General features: G+C 40.0%; 1 protein-coding gene, 1 long non-coding RNA gene and 1 pseudogene across 2 annotated transcripts; 2 read left to right on the top strand and 1 right to left on the bottom strand.

The window, feature by feature from the left end:
- Positions 1-660: 660 nt before the first annotated feature.
- On the top strand, positions 661-4,822 carry LOC115016023 (coagulation factor XI-like). The gene is given in 10 exon segments (XM_029443689.1): positions 661-721; positions 830-986; positions 1,404-1,513; positions 1,608-1,744; positions 1,746-1,771; positions 2,449-2,567; positions 2,660-2,792; positions 2,922-3,028; positions 4,379-4,538; positions 4,720-4,822. Coding segments are annotated over 10 exon segments (1,113 nt in total).
- Positions 4,823-8,126: 3,304 nt separating this feature from the next.
- LOC115015299 (uncharacterized) lies at positions 8,127-8,648 on the bottom strand. Its single transcript, XR_003832983.1, has 3 exons — positions 8,539-8,648; positions 8,296-8,449; positions 8,127-8,161 (listed from the first exon to the last, which is right to left on the bottom strand). It is a non-coding gene; the product is annotated as an uncharacterized LOC115015299 (long non-coding RNA).
- Positions 8,649-9,656: 1,008 nt separating this feature from the next.
- On the top strand, positions 9,657-18,629 carry LOC115016021 (coagulation factor XI-like; annotated as a pseudogene).
- The last annotated feature ends 25 nt before the right edge of the window (positions 18,630-18,654 follow it).

The following is an 18,654-nucleotide window of genomic DNA, read 5'->3' as shown; positions in this document are numbered from 1 at the left end:
GTGGTAATGAATCTAAATCCTCAATATAATCCGAAGGCTTTAGCGTGTACGGGTCAAGGCCGCAGATTTGGACTTTTTCCTCTGAATCTTGCCTTTGCAGAGGACTCCGGAGAGTCAAAATATTTTGAAGAAGTCGGAGTTGTTCGCTTTAGACGCCATTGTTGATTTGTTATTCATCCAAAATGGAGTCGCACGCATACGTCACAGAGTTTTGTCACGTGTTTGCACACTACCTCTATGCGGTAACACAAGCAATTCACACAGTAGAGCTGCTCGGGTAGGACAACAGGAAATACACATTTCTGTATAACAAATGGGAACAGAAGAACAGAGACACCAGACATGTTAATTACAACCGATAGCATCAGTCTGATTGCCTGACAATGGTCACAGTGGCACCCTACTGTCTGTCAAATGCTATCAGACACTGGGACATCAAACGTGTATAACAACCGTGGAGAAAACACAGGGTCAGTGACTGTAAGGCCAAACAACTTTATGGGGAGGTTGAGGCAGGATGACTGGAAAAGTATAAAGGTGCAGCAGGTCAGGGGAGAAGCAAACTGTGAAGTCTTCGGCCAAGCTGCAGTTGCAGAACCAGCTCTTTCACTGCATCTGTTTCAAGAATCTTTATTGGCTTCAAGAAGACTGACTGAGAAGATGAAAACATATTTGAATTTGGTGGTTCTGCTGTCTCTCTGCAGCCTCTCCTTGGGTCAAGGTAATACTCATACACACTATATATTGTAACTTGAACACTTATAAGTAGAAGCATGTATGTATGTATGTATATGTATATATATATATTTCTACATGTGCATTTCTTTAGACTGTAGTCCACAGCTTTTGGAGGATGTGGATTTCCCGGGACATGACATCAAATTGGTCTACTCTCCTGATACTGACCACTGTCAGCAGCTTTGCACCCAGCACCCCTCCTGTCTCTTCTTTACCTTTATCCGGGCTGACTGGACCAAAGATAACAGGTACAAAACAAGCAGTACACAAGTAATTACAAATACATTAAGTAAGTAATGCTATTTTGTAAATAGTGACATATTTTACAGAAAACAGGAAAGTGAAAATAACTAAATATGTTTTTTGTGCTGGATACAAAAACAATGTAAATGAAAAAATATACATGCACATTATCATCGAAGCTCTTTCACAGCCATATATTCAAGTTATTAAACTGCTCTATTTGCTTATTGTGTAATTTTCATGGGTACTTAGTATTTTTCTTACTATTATTTGGGTCTATTTGTTTTTGTTGCATTACATTTGATTTAGCTAATGTTTTTATCCAAAGTGACTTACAATAAGTGCAAACAATCACAATTACAACTGTGATAACCCTTTTCAGTTTATAAAAAGTAAAAAATGAAATCTACCCTTCTCTGCAGGCACTTCTACTGCTACCTCAAGACCACTTCCTCTGGACAGCCCAATGTGAAAATTCAACTACAGGGTGCCACCTCAGGATTTTCTCTCAAAGCCTGCGCCCCAGAACCACGTATGCTTACAACAACCGTCTTAAACCATTATGAGAACTATAAATTAATTAGTGCTGCATGGTAACACTCTCCTTCACTCTTTCTTTCTCACAGAGCCTTGTCTGCCTAAGGTGTACAACAACGTGGACTTCCCTGGGGCAAACTACCGGTCTTTGTTCACAGCAGACCATGAGGAGTGCCAGAGAGCCTGCACTCAGGACCCTGGCTGTCAGTTCTTTACATATTTAAACTGAATTCTTCACAGCAGAGAAGCTCAGGTAAAACTGGATCACATAATGTAACATTGCTTTATTGTCTCCCACTAGTTGTTACCAACTGGCAACCTCTGGGTCTGAAAGTGAAGACAATGTGGAAGTGCTTTAAACCTGAATTCTCTCTAATGGCCAGCAGGGGGCGACTCCTCTGGTTGCACAAGAAGTCTGATTGTTTAGAAGTCTATGAGAAAATGACCCCACTTCTCACTTTATTTATAACCTCAGTAAACATTTTCCTAATGAGATACAGTCTCAATCGCTAGTTTCAAGTATTCTTCAATGCAGCATGATGTTCATTTTGTAAATGTCCCATTTAGAGTAAAATACAAATAATAACACAGGGTATGATTTAGGCCTAGGCTATCTAGTGATTGACAAGTCGCTACCATGGTTTTGACCGGTCTTGGTGCTTTCTGTGTTATCATCTAACAACTCGCGTCACTTCTGGTTCCAAAAGAAACAAGATTGCAAAACTACATCCATTTCTTATACAGTCTCTGTTTGTTACACTCATCATCTGATGCACATGGACACATCAACAGTGGTGGAATCTGGAGGGTTTTAGGTTTAAGCTTTAATTCAGTTAATGAGATGGAAGACTTTTCTCTGGCACCTGCAGGGTGGTGACGTGGCACAGGCTCTATAATGCCCTAACTATGTTATTTCATGTTCTGTTTTAGGTACAAGTGCCACCTTAAATTCAGCTGGTCAATACCTGTGAGTCCCATTGTCGAAAAAAAGACTGGTGTCGTATCTGGACTCTCCTACAAAATTCTAGTAACTCAACAGTCTGAACCAGGTAAACAAGCAGTCATAGCAGAAGCATTATAAAAACATCCTTCAAGTTCTTTTAAACATGCTTTCTTATTGTTTTTATTGTGTTTTGTACAGCATGTGAGAGCAAGCTTTTTCCAAACACTGGCACACTGGGAAAGGAGGTCATGGTTATTTCTGCTGTCTCTCCTGGACACTGTCAGGCATTGTGTTCTGATCATCCATCCTGCACCTTCTTCTCTTTTGTCAGGTAGTCAAATATATATATTAAAGGTATCTTAACTGTCCTGATGTGGTGAAATATTTGGTTCTCTTTTTCAGTCATACCTGTTCTCTACTACATCTCAAAATGTAATTTTTCTTTTCTTTTTTTCCTCAGTCGTGAATTCAGTTGTAACCTGAAGAACAACACCAATGAAATGGTGACCGTGGCTAAAGAAGGAACCACATCTGGGTTACCATCACGCTTCTGTCAGCCGGATGACAGTATGTATTACTAATTAACGCTAAACACTTAAAGGACATGCTTTCAGTAGACCATCTGAACTACTTTGGGTTTGTGGCTCAACTAACTCAATCATTTAAAGCAGTGTTACTCATAGATAGATAGATAGATAGATAGATAGATAGATAGATAGATAGATAGATAGATAGATAGATAGATAGATAGATAGATAGATAGATAGATAGATAGATAGATAGATAGATAGATAGATAGATAGATAGATAGATAGATAGATAGATAGATAGATAGATAGATAGATAGATAGATAGATAGATAGATAGATAGATAGATACTTTATTTATCCCAAGGGAAATTCAGGCATCCAGTAGCTTAAAACATGACATACAAAAATTACCCATCTTCCATTCCTCCCTCCTGCCATTACAAATGTACATTTCAAATAAGACTTAAAATAAAATTAAGTGATAAAGTGATAAATGTTAGAAATATAATAAAACTGTTATAAATACAAAGTGAAAGTAAAAGTACAGGCTGTTGTGATTTGAAATTGAATTGAATCTGAATCTGAATCCCCCTGCCATCACCAAGAGGAGTTGTACAGTCTTATGGCCAGTGGAGCAGGACAGGGACAGCAGTCTGCCGCTGAACACGTTCCTCTGCCGGGTGAATGTGCTGTGCAGAAGGTGATGGGCGTTGTCCAGGATGGGATGACAGATTAATAAGCCGACATGCTTTTTATGACTGGATGTAGCTTTTCATACTTTGCGGTAAAAGTGGCTCTCCTATTGACTTTGTGCTATCAATGTGGCTCTCACGTAAAAAATAGTGAAGACCACTGATTTAAAGGGATGGTTCAGATTGTTTGAAATTGGGTTGTATGAGTTACTTATACATAATCAGTGTATTACCTACAGTAGATGGCTTTCACAAACTTTTCTACAGACATGCATGGCTCCCAGATGAAGCTTCCTAAAGACTTTTGTGATCCCCTGACTTTCGAGTTGAGTGAAATGTCTCAACAATTATGAATGTAATGCCATGACATTTAGTACTAAAGGATATGTACATTTCATGACTGTCTCATGGCTGTGGACTGCAAGTCTTACCTGCATTGTGAAGCTTTTTTTCTCAGCAGTTACACTAAGAATTAAAACCCGTCACTAGAAGTCCAGATGTAAAAACATTAATGGAATGTCAGAAAAACCTGTGTAATGAAGATGTTGTGGCAAAGTTGGACTTTGTCAAGTTTTGTCCGTACATTGTTCAATATTTTCAGAAAATAAAAAGAATAATTTAGACATGAATGTTTATCATTTCAGTTTGTTAGTGAAGTGTTTCTGTAGTTTAACCCTGTTCCTCCCTGCTAACAGACTGGGTTAAGGTGGCTCACGAAGGAGTCGATTTCTACGGGTCTGACATTCGCTCTGAGCGGGTGAAGGACGCAGACGCATGTCAGAGGAAATGTAATGAGGATCTTTCCTGCCAGTTCTACAGCTATACCAATGAAAACTTCTTTGATCGTTTTTTCAGGTACAGTATTCTTTATGCAATAATGCAAACCTACACAAATGTCCATTTCTTAAATACACATATACCAGTAATTCAAGCAATACCTGGAAATCATGTAACATTTACTCAAGCACTATAGTAGCCCCACTATTTTTTGACAACAGCTGTACAGCTGACAACAGATTCTGTTTTTGTGTTCTAGTGGTCGCTGCTATCACAAGCGGGCCATCACCATGCCTGCTCCTCCTAAAGTTACCAAACTGGACAATGTTGTATCAGGCTTCCAACTGAGGAACTGTGTGTAGAGTGCTTCACACAAACACGCACACACACACGTCTAATACTTGGTCTGTTGGTTGTTCCTTATATCATTTGATTGCTGTTCAAGCTGTAATTGATTGTGTGCAAAGAGCAATAAAACAGTAACAGCATCAGTTTCAGCCTGATTTATTCTTTTGAAACTCAGTATTCACACCGTCGTCTATTAGCCCACTTGTAACAGGCATGCAATGTAATATGATGGATTATAAAGTTTACCCTCAAGATTCTGCTGGGTCCTTTTTAATAGCCAGATAGTCCGGTCCCTTAGGTTCTCCAGCGAAGCGCTCCGGGGTCCCCTCCTAGGGACCCTGTGTAGCTCCCGACAGTGCAGGTGCTGAGCATGCGGTAGTGAAGAAGGACAAGGGACTGAAACTGACGGCTGGATCAGGGCTGCTGCTTGCTCTTGGACCTGGGTGGCTAACATTCTTTTGTTCGAAAAAAAATCGAATTTGGAAGGTTGCATTAAACTCAGTGACCTCCTTCCGGTTTTTAAGTGTTTACAACATTCTGCACCATACCCGGCTCTCATGAAAAACTAATTTGGGCTTTTGAACTCTTTAGTCTTTTCTCTACTTCCCTTTGACCCCATTGGACTAAGTAAGTCACAGATTTAGTTTATGGTAAAAATCAAGGTAAAACCATTATTAAATACCAGTTTAATCTTTTAAGTCTAAGGCAACATTTGATTACTCATCTTCTCTGATGTTACAAGTATGAAATGCCTCTGTCAAATGTTCACCCTTATTTTCCCCATCTCCTTTCCTTTCTTTAAATTATCATCCAAACCATTTCTTAAATTGATTTTTCATGAAAGTCATGCAGGTTTGTCAAGAAGTAACTATAATAAACCACAAATTAAACTAAGACACGTTAGTAAGTAAAAAGGAGACCTTCTGCAGGACCAGTCCCCGTCCTCCCCTGGTTTCTGACTATCTCTCAGGAGATCCTGTTTTGACGCCAAGTCGTTGCAGATAGTTTGAATTAATACTTTATGCAAATGACCAGTGTTGTCTATAATACTGAAATGAAGAATCTTGAGAGATAAACTTGTCTCTGCACAGAGAAGGTTCAACAATCATACAGAGTGCAAGCAGTCTGGGTGAAGAAGAACAACTGTATCTGTGTTCATGCATTTGAAAGACAGTGGGTAGAGTGGGGATGCGTGGAAAAGTCATACATCTTATTAGTGATACAAAACAGAAACTACACAGAGTAGTTGGGTCCGCATGAATCATATCGATGAGACATCCAGCAGAATTCAACAAATATGAATCAGACGGATAGGAAAAGGCTTCAGGGTGATATTAGGGGGAAAAAGGTTAGATTCACTTGAATCTGAATGCACCAGTGGAGTCACCAGACCTCACAGTGATCCAGTGGAGTTGCACAGATCTCAGGGTGTAACAGGATATACTGTAAGAGAAACACTTTACTAACAAACTGAAATTATAAACATTTCAAAATTATTTCAGTCTTTGTACTATTAGATGAAGTCTTTAGGAAGAATCCTCTTGGAACCCATGCATGTTTGTAGAGAGATTTGTGTCAATCCATAATTAATGCAAGTTATGTCAGACAGCATTTCGTACAGAAAGCTATACCCTACCCTCTTTTCAAAGCTACCAGACTACTTAAATTTCGTTTTTTACCTTGCAGAACATGGCAGTTGCTGTCTACTGCGCCCTGATCGGTTACTTTGTATAACTTTGTGACTTTTAACGAACCATCGTGGTGGCGGTCGTGGAAGCCATCTACTGTATACACAGACTATGTAACAAGTGCCTCAAACAACCCCATTTCAATAATTTGAATTATCCCTTAAATGATTGAACACTCTGACTTTTGGCTTGACCAACTCAGAGTATACTGAAAGCATGTCCTTTGACAGTTTTAGCATTTATTAGTAATACATACCGAACAACCACTTGACAGAAGTGGCTGGTAACCCAGATATTTTTCCTTTTTAGCCACAGTCCCCTTTCATTTTTGTTGTCCTTCAGGTTAACGAGGTTTGACTGCAAAAGAGAAATATATTGTTTTAAATGAAGTATGAGTGTTTACATTTTTGAGATAACTATTGAACAGGTATGATTGAAGTCCCCACATTTACCACATCAGACAGTTAGATTAATAAGTTAAATATTTGACTACCTGTCAAAGAGAAGTAGGTGCAGGATGGATGATCAGACACAATGCCTACAGTGTCCAGGAGAGACAGCAGGAAGAACCATGAGGTCCTTTCCCAGTGTGCAGTGTTTGTAAAAAGCTTGCCCCACATGCTAAAACATTAAAAAAACAACAAGAAAGCTTGCTTAAAACTTCAGGATGTTTTCCTAATGCTTCTGCCATGACTGCTTGTGTACCTGTGTCAGACTGTTGAGTTCTTGTATATTTGGGAGAATCCAGATACTACACATCTGTTTTTCGACAATGGAGTCACAGGTATTGACCAGCTGAATTTAAGGTGGCACTTGTAACCTAAAACAGAACATGAATAACATAGTTGGCATTGTAGAGCCTGTGCCACGTCACCACCCTGCAGTGGCCAGAGAAAGTCTTCCCTCTCATTGTTGAATTAAAGCTTAGATAGCTTAGTTTGTAAGATGATAACACGGAGAGAACTAGACCGGCCAACACCATGGTAGCGAAGTCTATCACAAGATGGCTTAGGCCTAAAAGTCTCATAGTCTATTTTGCTCTAAATGGGACAAACATTTTACTGAAATGATCATGCTGTATTGAAGAATACTTGAAACTAGTGATTTAGACTGTATCTCCTTAGGAAAATGTTTATGAGGTTATAAAGCAGATGAAAAGCGGACTTCTTGTGCAACTAGAACCCCTGTTGGCCATTAGAGAAAATTCAGGTTTAAAAGGCACTTCCTAATTGGCTTCATTTCAGCCACTTGGTAACAACTAGTGGGAGACAATAAAGCAATGTTAACATTATGTGATCCAGTTTTACCTGAGCGTCTCTGTTGTGAAGCTCGTTTAAATATGTAAAGAACTGACAGCCAGGGTCTGAGTGCAGGCTCTCTGCACTCTCATGGTCTGCTGTGAACAAAGACCGGTAGTCTGCCCCAGCGAATCCAAGTTGTGTACACCTTAGGCAGACAAGGCTCTGTGAACAGAGATTAAAGGAGAGTGTTACCATGCACCTAATTAACTTATGGTTCCTCATAATGGTTTAAGACGTTGTTGTAACCATAACCTAGTTCTGTCGTGTGGGCAGGGTTTGAGAGAAAATCCTGAGGTGACACCCTGTAGTAGAGTCTGGACATGGGGCTGTCCGAGGAGTGGTCTTGAGGTAGCAGTAGAAGTGCCTGCCAGAGAGGGCAGATTTCTTTGAGTCTTGATTTACAACTTTCTATAATCTGAAAAGGAAAGAGGGTCATCAGTTGAAATTGTTTGCAGTACTTACAGTATTTGTAATTACTTTGTACTGCTTGTTTTGTACCTTTTATCTTCGGTCCAGTCAGCTCGGACAAAGCTAAAGAAAACACAGGAGGGGTGCTGGGTGCAAACTGCTGACAGTGTTCAGCATCAGAGAGTAGACAAATTTGATGTTGGATCCGGGGAAGTCCACATTCTCCAAAAGCTGTGTACTCATTCTAAAAGAATGTACATGTACAAATACATATATAATACATTCTGCCCTTGTACTGTCAGTTACAATTATATAATTTACATGAGTATTAACCTTGACCAAAGAAGAGGATGCAGAGAGACAGCAGAACCACCCATTTCAAATATGTTTCCATCTCTTTAGTTTCCAAGCCAATAAAGATTCTTGAAGCACAGCTGCAGTGAAAGCTCTGGTTGTTCTGGTTCTGGTTCTGGTTCTGGTTCTGGTTCTGGTTCTGGTTCTGGTTCTGGTTCTGGTTCTGCAATTGCAGCTTGGCCAAAGATGACTGCTTCTCCACTGACCTGCTGCACCTTTGTACTTTACCAGTCACCTGCCTGCCTCAACCTCACCCCACCATTGAGCCACTCCCCCTCATCAGCTCACCTGGACCCCGCTGCATCTCATCTCCAATCAAGTCAGTTTTAGGCCTCTCCTGCGGCCTCAGCCAGATTGTAGGATGACTCATTTGAGATGCTTCTGCACTTTGTTGGCGGTCTGATCTGCTGCCTGGTTATGACTACTGATGAGAGATGAAGCTTCATGAAACATTGGAAGCTTTCCATCCAATTGGTTCACTCATGGGCCGAAACTCTCATGGTGCTTCATTTGCTCTACTCTGCGTCCAATGGTGGACAATAAATGTAAAAACCGGCAGATGATTATAATGGCATGGCTTAGGTGTGTGAAGTAGTGATGGGCAAATTAAGCTTTTGTGAAGCACTGAACCACTTCAGCCAATGTTTCGAAAATGGGTTAATTACTTGAAGCTTCTGGCGAAGTGCAAGGCTGCAGTGGATTTAAAGTATCTTTGTCTTGAAAATTCTTTGACGCCCACATCTAAGATGTATGAATATCATCTTTGATTCAAAATAAAGATTGATGATTGTGTGTACGTGTATTCAGAAGAGAGTGCTGGGAAAGAAAGGTGGGCTTTTTACCCCTAAATATAGTATAGTTGAAGATTGGATGGAGGGGAAAGACATGCAGCAAATGGCCACTGTCAGATTCGAAGCAGTGGTTCTATGGAATTGTAGTCCAGATTTTTGAAGCACGTATTGAAGCTTCAGTATCACACTGCCATCACTACGCACCTGCCGAGCTCTGACTTGAACATCATTACCAACTGTTGTTGGTTGTTTCCTGTGTGCTGCATTGTGTCCAAACACATCCCGTGATGGAACAATTTGGCCAATATGGACCCAGCGCACACCCCTTTACCACAGTCTGGCCTCGAGATGGTATGAGAGCATCCTCCAATAGCACGAGGCGCTGCAGTTCACCGTAGCTGTGAGGTACGCCAGTCGACCTCAGCCCATCACAGCTGTTAGCGACGTTAGCCACCCACGTCCAGAAAGCACAGCTCTGATGCAGCCGGCTTCCAGTCCCTTGTCCTGGTTCACTGCCTCATGCTCCAGCACCTGCACTGTCGAGAGCTGCCACGGATCCCCGGGTGGGCCCCCGAGTGCTACCCTGGAGATCCTGAGGGACAGGACATCTGGCTATTAAAAATAACTTTATGAACTTTATAATTGTCATACTCTCCGCCCCTCAACCTGGAACACACTTCAGCAGAACTTCAGCTTTCCAGCTTGATAACCCGGGACATTTTAAACTCATTAAAAAAATCTGGAGAATCAGCTGTCGGTGTTTGTTCTTGTCATTGAAAATACGCTTTGCATTTTCAATGACAAATATTTTATGATGTTTTATTGACTTTTTCTTCTGTGTTTAGTATGGTACTGTTACCTTTGATCAGTCTCTTGAGAATGAGACCCTGTGTCTCAATGAGATTTTACCTGTATAAATAATCATATTAATAATAATCATATTCCCTTGCCTGCCTGTAAAATAAATGGATATCTGTTACAACATGCTAAAACGGGCCGTGTCAATCCAGAGTTTCAAATGAATAAAGCAGGCTGAAGGCTAACTGATCTTGTTCTATTCTACTCTTATTTACATGGGTGGTGATGGCCTTTGGCTTCACTAGAACCGCTCTTTCCAAACTTTGAACTCGACACAGCTCTCCCTTTGGTCCTGAGCAACACACCCATGATTAACGAACCACCTCTGGACAGCAACTATGTTTGTAGATTTATTGGATTAATGGCTTAATTCATGAAGTAGAGGAAATAAGGGTTAATGCGTTAAAGTATTTATTGACAGCATAAACCATCAACTCTTGTTTCAATCTCTGTGTTTGCTACACACAATCTTCTTTGACAGTAAGAGAAGATATTTTCAGCCATCTGTCTTACATTATATCCTGTTTTAGATCCCGTAGATTACGCCCCGATGGACATAGGCCCTATGAATAGGGCGATACAGAGCTGCAGAGAAGAATTTTAAGTGAAGTGACAATTGTTCAGTTAGAACTAACACTGCAATTGCATGTTGTATGTAGGTATATTCTGTAACAGCAACATTTTGGGAGATGGGATACCCTTATTTGCTTTCTGAGTTTGATTAAAAGTCTACCATTCATGTCTGTTATGGTAATTATAAAGCTACCACCAGCAGATAGTTAGCTTACCTTAGCATACAGACTGGAGAACGGGGAAATGGCTAGTCTGAAAACACAAAATGCACCAATGGCCACCTCTTAAACTTGCTAATAAACCCATAGATCCCTCTTGTTAAATCTGTACAAGTGTAATTGTGGTTTACAAAGACTTGCTAGCTGTTTCCCTCAATACTAAAGTTGAGCTAAGCTGACAGCTTCATATTGAGTGTCCTGGCATGAGAGTGATGTCAATATTTGATAAGGAATCTGAAATAACTGAGCGCAAAAACAGCAAGTATTAGGTCTGTTCGTTAGATGTTTTGTGTTGTGTTTTGACTTTTTTTAATTACCTGTTTCTCTTTTTTTCTACTTCCTACCCCCAGGTGTTCCCAATCTGTTCTTAGTGTCCTCACCTGTGTCTCGTTCCCTCTCACTTCTTGGTGTGTGTATATAGAGTCTGTTTTGTTTGTCTCTCGTTGCCAGTTCGTCTTCGTACTTCGATGTCAAGAGTTCCAGCATTAGTCCCGGCTTCCTATTTCCTGTTTCCCAAGCGTTTGATCCTCCCGGCTTCCTCGACCTTGTTTCCGTGACTCGATCTGCCCTTGCCTGATCCTTGTCTGCTGTGCTGTTACGCTGAGTTCTGCCTGTGTACCAAACCTGTTTCCATGACCCAACTCCTGGATTACCCCTTGATACTTTGTATGATCAACTGTCTATGTGTGTACCATAGCAACTGCAAAGTTTTCAGTAAAGACTATTTCTATTCACACATTATGTGGCACCACTAACTAAGTCCTGCTTCTTGACAAGAAATATTCTAGCACATAACCACCATTAACACTCAACTTGTTTGGTTTTACACTTCAAGCAAATTAAAGAAACTGTTTACAACGTGCTAATTGGTGAGCTTTAGAGGGCGTGGTTGGTGAATTTTGGTACCTTGTGGAAATCATGATTTATCATCAAACTAGTATTACTTCTGCTCAATCTTAGATGTACACTGCACTTGTATACTTTGATTTAGTACTGAACACATCACCATGTATGTGGTGTACTTTTATATCTGATCCATGTGACATACACTTTACTATGAATGTATATTTTTATACCTTAAAACCTTAAATATGTAAACTATGTATGATGTTATATATACTTTTGATCAGAATTATATGCATGTCCATGATTAAAAAGAGTGTTTATCCTTACACTCGACATCTATTGCACGTCTGTCCGTCCTGGGAGAGGGATCCCTCCTCATTTGTGATATTTGGCTATATAATAAATGTGGTTGATTTGCTCACCCAGAGTGAGTTGTACTGTGGTACACAGGTGCAGGGAGCTAGCTTTGTGTAGACTATAACCAGATAAGGGGTGCGTAAGAAAAGGGCCCATTCCTCTATCATACCAGGTGTTGTGTTGAACGGCAGTAACCTAAGGCATGAGGAGACCTTGAAGATGTTATGGTACAACTTTAGCACTCTGTGTCAGGCTGAGACACAGACCAGCAGATTTACTGTTCAATATGTATACATAATATAGGGTAAGTTCAAATATGTATACTTAATGTAGTGTAAGTTCCCAAAAAATGTAAACAGACACCAAAAATGAAACTGTGCCAGAGGCATGATCACGCCTACCGCACCAACAAAGGCCACCATTGGATGGTGGCCTACAACAACCAATAAGAAAACATTCCTCTTATCTAGAGATATAGGCTAAATGTAGAGCTCATTCCAGGCCTTTTTGTGAAACTGTGACACAGTTAACTACTTTGATGTTCTGGGGAGGAGTGAAGCCGATTTGATTTTTGTGGACTTTTGATGTAAATAAATAACTTGACATAACCAAAAGATTCCTGGTCCACTCTTTTACAGATAAAAACACGTAACAGTATATTTTGGACAGAGCCAGTCTAGCTGTTTTTTAATCTTTTTTTGTAGCTAAGCTAAATGGCTGCACCCATAGAACGGAGCGGGGTATATATCTTCTAATCTAACTGATGCAAACAAAGTGTATTTTCCAATATGTGGAACTAGTTCTTTAAAGGCAATGCAACTATTTATTTTACCTAGCTACTGTATAGCCATCCATCATAGCTTACATTTATGTATTATGGTTAATCGGATAATGGCAAATAAATGCAGCCCTCTTCAGCTACATGAGTGTTGTGGTTGTCAGATCTGCTCACAAGTACGAGAATCGGCACTAACTCTGTATTTGTCTTCTAGGCATCCGGCCCTTTAGGGCAGAAATAACTTTTCACTGGCGGATGGGATGTTTTCTCCAAGCGTTATCTCTACCGTTTTGGATATGTGTAATAAATCACTGAAAATGACTAAGCTGCTTGACTAAATGAATGCATGAACATGTTTGCAATTTGAAGTTCACACCAACTTTTCTCACTACTTATAAAAACGTTTTGGTTTTGTGAAGAGCGTTAACCTAACTGGTAGCATACTATAACTTTCTGAAGGACAGACCCAGCATCAAAGCCAGCTGGCCTCTGGCCTGACTGGAGAACCCACAGGGAGAGGACCTACTGAAAACCTCTGAGATTCAAACAGACATCAGCCGACACAATGGAACTGTTTCTCTTGTGTAATTTGGCACCATCCTTGCATTGCATTACTTTAGCTGGCTGCATACATTTTTTTATGTATTGCTCTTACTGTGGATGTTATTTTTGTTTTACATAATGTGTTTGTAGTTTAAACTATAGACCATTCTTGTGGTGCTTTAAAAAAAAATCATTACCCAAAAAATGACTTTCAGTTTTGAGTGCTGTTAACACTGCTTTACTGCCTGGCTCTCTTCCTCATCTCCTGACAGTTAAAGTCGGACTCTCCACAATATTAAACACTCTTCACTCAGTGCTCTTTCTCCTCTGAAGTGTTAAAGGTTACATAGAGGACTCAAGTCCCACGGTTGTCTACGGTGTAATTTAATAAAGTCAAAAGTATTCAACAGAATCAATCAGTTCATCTGAAAGGACAGATCACCTGCACCAACGTGTATTACAAGTATCTGATTCTGAATAGATCGTGTGCATGTAACGTCACCTATTTTCCCAACCCGTAAGTCAACCATGTTGGATGTATATACAACCAAGACTGCGCCCGTTCATGTGTGAGTTGCTGCAACACCTCGTAATTTTCTTTGTATTTAAACGTCTAAGATTGAAAAAAATGCCAATTGTGTGCGCAGTGTATAATTGTGGTAATAACGCTACTCGTGACCCAAAGAAACGGTTCTTTAGATTTCTAAAATCATCAACAACGATCCCAAAAGAGGGATGAATTACTGTCGTAAGCTGTGGTATAGCAACATAAATCGTAAGGATTTAACAGAAGAAAAAGCCCAATTCACCCGTGTGTGTGGTGTGTCCTTTATATCTGGTAAGAGCTCATGCTAAAGCTATGTTTTCAATGTTTACGTTAAACATTTGTGCTTATGATATACCCGAACACTGTAAGACCTTACTTCTCCATATCGCTGGCTGGTAATAAGACACTTTCTTTACATGTGATGGCAGCCATTTGCTTTTTTTTTTCTGTGCATGTTTTTGTTTGGCTTATTCTTGAGACTACTTCCACTTGCGAAAAGCAAAGCACCAATGTGAGAACATGCTTCGCTTACTCCAGGCCATACAATCACAGTGTGCAGGATAACATCGCCTCTCTTCACACTCACAAACCACGGCTTGAGCGGTGTATCTCGACCTCTTTGAGAGTGATTTATGGGCATGGACGAGCACCCTGTCATCTTTCAGTGGTTTGAAGAAGACTACCAACCCAGCCAGAAACAAAGAAATTATAAGCATCTAAGCTCTTGTATGCCTTCATTTGTGCGTTGTTACCCACAACGTTTGTAGCACAAGGTAGTTCACAATATCCGGATATTCAATCGGTGGTAATGAATCTAAATCCTCAATATAATCCGAAGGCTTTAGCGTTTACGGGTCAAGGCGCAGATTTGGACTTTTTCCTCTGAATCTTGCCTTTGCAGAGACTCCGGAGAGTCAAATATTTTGAAGAAGTCGGAGTTGTTCGCTTTAGACGCCATTGTTGATTTGTTATTCATCCAAAATGGAGTCGCACGCATACGTCACAGAGTTTTGTCACGTGTTTGCACACTACCTCTATGCGGTAACACAAGCAATTCACACAGTAGAGCTGCTCGGGCAGGACAACAGGATACACATTTCTGTATAACAAATGGGAACAGAAGAACAGAGACACCAGACATGTTAATTACAACCGATAGCATCAGTCTGATTGCCTGACAATGGTCACAGTGGCACCCTACTGTCTGTCAAATGCTATCAGACACTGGGACATCAAACGTGTATAACAACCGTGGAGAAAACACAGGGTCAGTGACTGTAAGGCCAAACAACTTTATGGGGAGGTTGAGGCAGGATGACTGGAAAAGTATAAAGGTGCAGCAGGTCAGGGGAGAAGCAAACTGTGAAGTCTTCGGCCAAGCTGCAGTTGCAGAACCAGCTCTTTCACTGCATCTGTTTCAAGAATCTTTATTGGCTTCAAGAAGACTGACTGAGAAGATGAAAACATATTTGAATTTGGTGGTTCTGCTGTCTCTCTGCAGCCTCTCCTTGGGTCAAGGTAATACTCATACACCATATATTGTAACTTGAACACTTATAAGTAGAAGCATGTATGTATGTATGTATATGTATATATATAATTTCTACATGTGCATTTCTTTAGACTGTAGTCCACAGCTTTTGGAGGATGTGGATTTCCCGGGACATGACATCAAATTGGTCTACTCTCCTGATACTGACCACTGTCAGCAGCTTTGCACCCAGCACCCCTCCTGTCTCTTCTTTACCTTTGTCCGGGCTGACTGGACCAAAGATAACAGGTACAAAACAAGCAGTACACAAGTAATTACAAATACATTAAGTAAGTAATGCTATTTTGTAAATAGTGACATATTTTACAGAAAACAGGAAAGTGAAAATAACTAAATATGTTTTTTGTGCTGGATACAAAAACAATGTAAATGAAAAAATATACATGCACATTAATCGATAGCTCTTTCACAGCCATATATTCAGTTATTAAACTGCTCTATTTGCTTATGTGTAATTTCATGGGTACTTAGTATTTTTCTTACTATTATTTGGGTCTTTTGTTTTGTTGCATTACATTTGATTTAGCTAATTTTTTATCCAAAGTGACTTACAATAAGTGCAAACAATCACAATTACAACTGTGATAACCCTTTTCAGTTTTAAAAAGTAAAAATGAAATCTACCCTTCTCTGCAGGCACTTCTACTGCTACCTCAAGACCACTTCCTCTGACAGCCCAATGTGAAACTTCAACTACAGGGTGCCACTCAGGATTTTCTCTCAAAGCCTGCGCCCCAGAACACGTATGCTTACAACAACCGTCTTAAACCATTATGAGAACTATAAATTAATTAGTGCTGCATGGTAACACTCTCCTTCACTCTTTCTTCTCACAGAGCCTTGTCTGCCTAAGGTGTACAAACAACGTGGACTTCCCTGGGGCAAACTACCGGTCTTTGTTCACAGCAGACCATGAGGAGTGCCAGAGGAGCCTGCACTCAGGACCCTGGCTGTCAGTTCTTTACATATTTAAACGATTCTTCCAGCAGAAAGCTCAGTAAAACTGGATCACATAATGTAACATTGCTTTATTGTCTCCCACTAGTTGTTACCAACTGGCAACCTCTGGGTCTGAAATTGAAGACAATGTGGAAGTGCTTTAAACCTGAATCTCTCTAATGGCCAGCAGGGGGCGACTCCTCTGGTTGCCACAAGAAGTCTGATTGTTTAGAAGTCTATGAGAAAATGACCCCACTTCTCACTTTATTTATAACCTCAGTAAACATTTTCCTAATGAGATACAGCTCAATCGCTAGTTTCAAGTATTCTTCAATGCAGCATGATGTTCATTTTGTAAATGTCCCTTATAGTAAAATCAAATAATAACACAGGGTATGATTTAGGCCTAGCTATCTAGTGATTGACAAGTCGCTACCATGGTTTTGACCGTGTCTTGGTGCTTTCTGTGTTTTCACCTAACAACTCGCGTCACTTCTGGTTCCAAAAGAAACAAGATTGCAAAACTACATCATTTCTTATTAACAGTCTCTGTTTGTTCACTCAATCATCTGATGCACATGGACACATCAACAGTGGTGGAATCTGGAGGGTTTTAGGTTTAAGCTTTAATCATTAATGAGATGGAAGACTTTTCTCTGGCACCTGCAGGGTGGTGACGTGGCACAGGCTCTATAATGCCCTAACTATGTTATTTCATGTTCTGTTTTAGGTACAAGTGCCACCTTAAATTCAGCGGGTCAATACCGTGAGTCCCATTGTCGAAAAAGACTGGTGTCGTATCTGGACTCTCCTACAAAATTCTAGTAACTCACAGTCTGAACCAGGTAAACAAGCAGTCATAGCAGAAGCATTATAAAAACATCCTTCAAGTTCTTTTAAACATGCTTTCTTATTGTTTTTATTGTGTTTGTACAGCATGTGAGGCAAGCTTTTTCCAAACACTGGCAACACTGGGAAAGGAGGTCATGGTTTTTCTGCTGTCTCTCCTGGACACTGTCAGGCATTGTGTTCTGATCATCCATCCTGCACCTTCTTCTCTTTTGTCAGGTAGTCAAATATATATATTAAAGGATCTTAACTGTCCTGATGTGGTGAAATATTTGGTTCTCTTTTCAGTCATACCTGTTCTCTACTACTCTCAAAATGTAATTTTTCTTTTCTTTTTTTCCTCATCGTGAATTCAGTTGTAACCTGAAGAACAACAACCAATGAAATGGTGACCGTGGCTAAAGAAGGAACCACATCTGGGTTACCATCACGCTTCTGTCAGCGGATGACAGTATGTATTACTAATAACGCTAAACACTTAAAGGACATGCTTTCAGTAGACCATCTGAACTACTTTGGGTTTGTGGCTCAACTACTCAATCATTTAAAGCAGTGTTACTCATAGATAGATAGATAGATAGTATAGATAGATAGATAGATAGATAGATAGATAGATAGATAGATAGATAGATAGATAGATAGATAGATAGATAGATAGATAGATGATAGATAGATAGATAGATAGATAGATGATAGATAGATAGATAGATGATATAGATAGATGATAATAGATGATGAGATACTTTATTTATCCCAAGGGAAATTCAGGCATCCAGTAGCTTAAAACATGACATAACAAAAACCCACCCTCTTCCATTCCTCCTCCTGCCATTACAAATGTACATTTCAAATAAGACTTAAAATAAAATTAAGTGTATAAAGTGATAAATGTTAGAAATATAATAAAACTGTTTATAATACAAAGTGAAAGTAAAAGTACAGGCTGTTGTGATTTGAAATTGAATTGAATCTGAATCTGAATCCCCCTGCCATCACCAGAGGAGTTGTACAGTCTTATGGCCAGTGGAGCAGGACAGGGACAGCAGTCTGCCGCTGAACACGCTCCTCTGCCGGGTGAATGTGCTGTGCAGAAGGTGATGGGCGTTGTCCAGGATGGGATACATAATTAAGCCGACATGCTTTTATGACTGGATGTAGCTTTTCATACTTGGGGAACTTTATAATATGTTATATTCCCTCCACCTGCCTTTAGGTTTAATGGATATCTGTTACAAGTGGGCTAA

This window comes from Cottoperca gobio, chromosome 11, assembly GCF_900634415.1.
Source record: "Cottoperca gobio chromosome 11, fCotGob3.1, whole genome shotgun sequence".
Lineage (NCBI taxonomy): Eukaryota > Metazoa > Chordata > Actinopteri > Perciformes > Bovichtidae > Cottoperca > Cottoperca gobio.
This window is presented reverse-complemented; position numbering and strand designations above follow the sequence as displayed.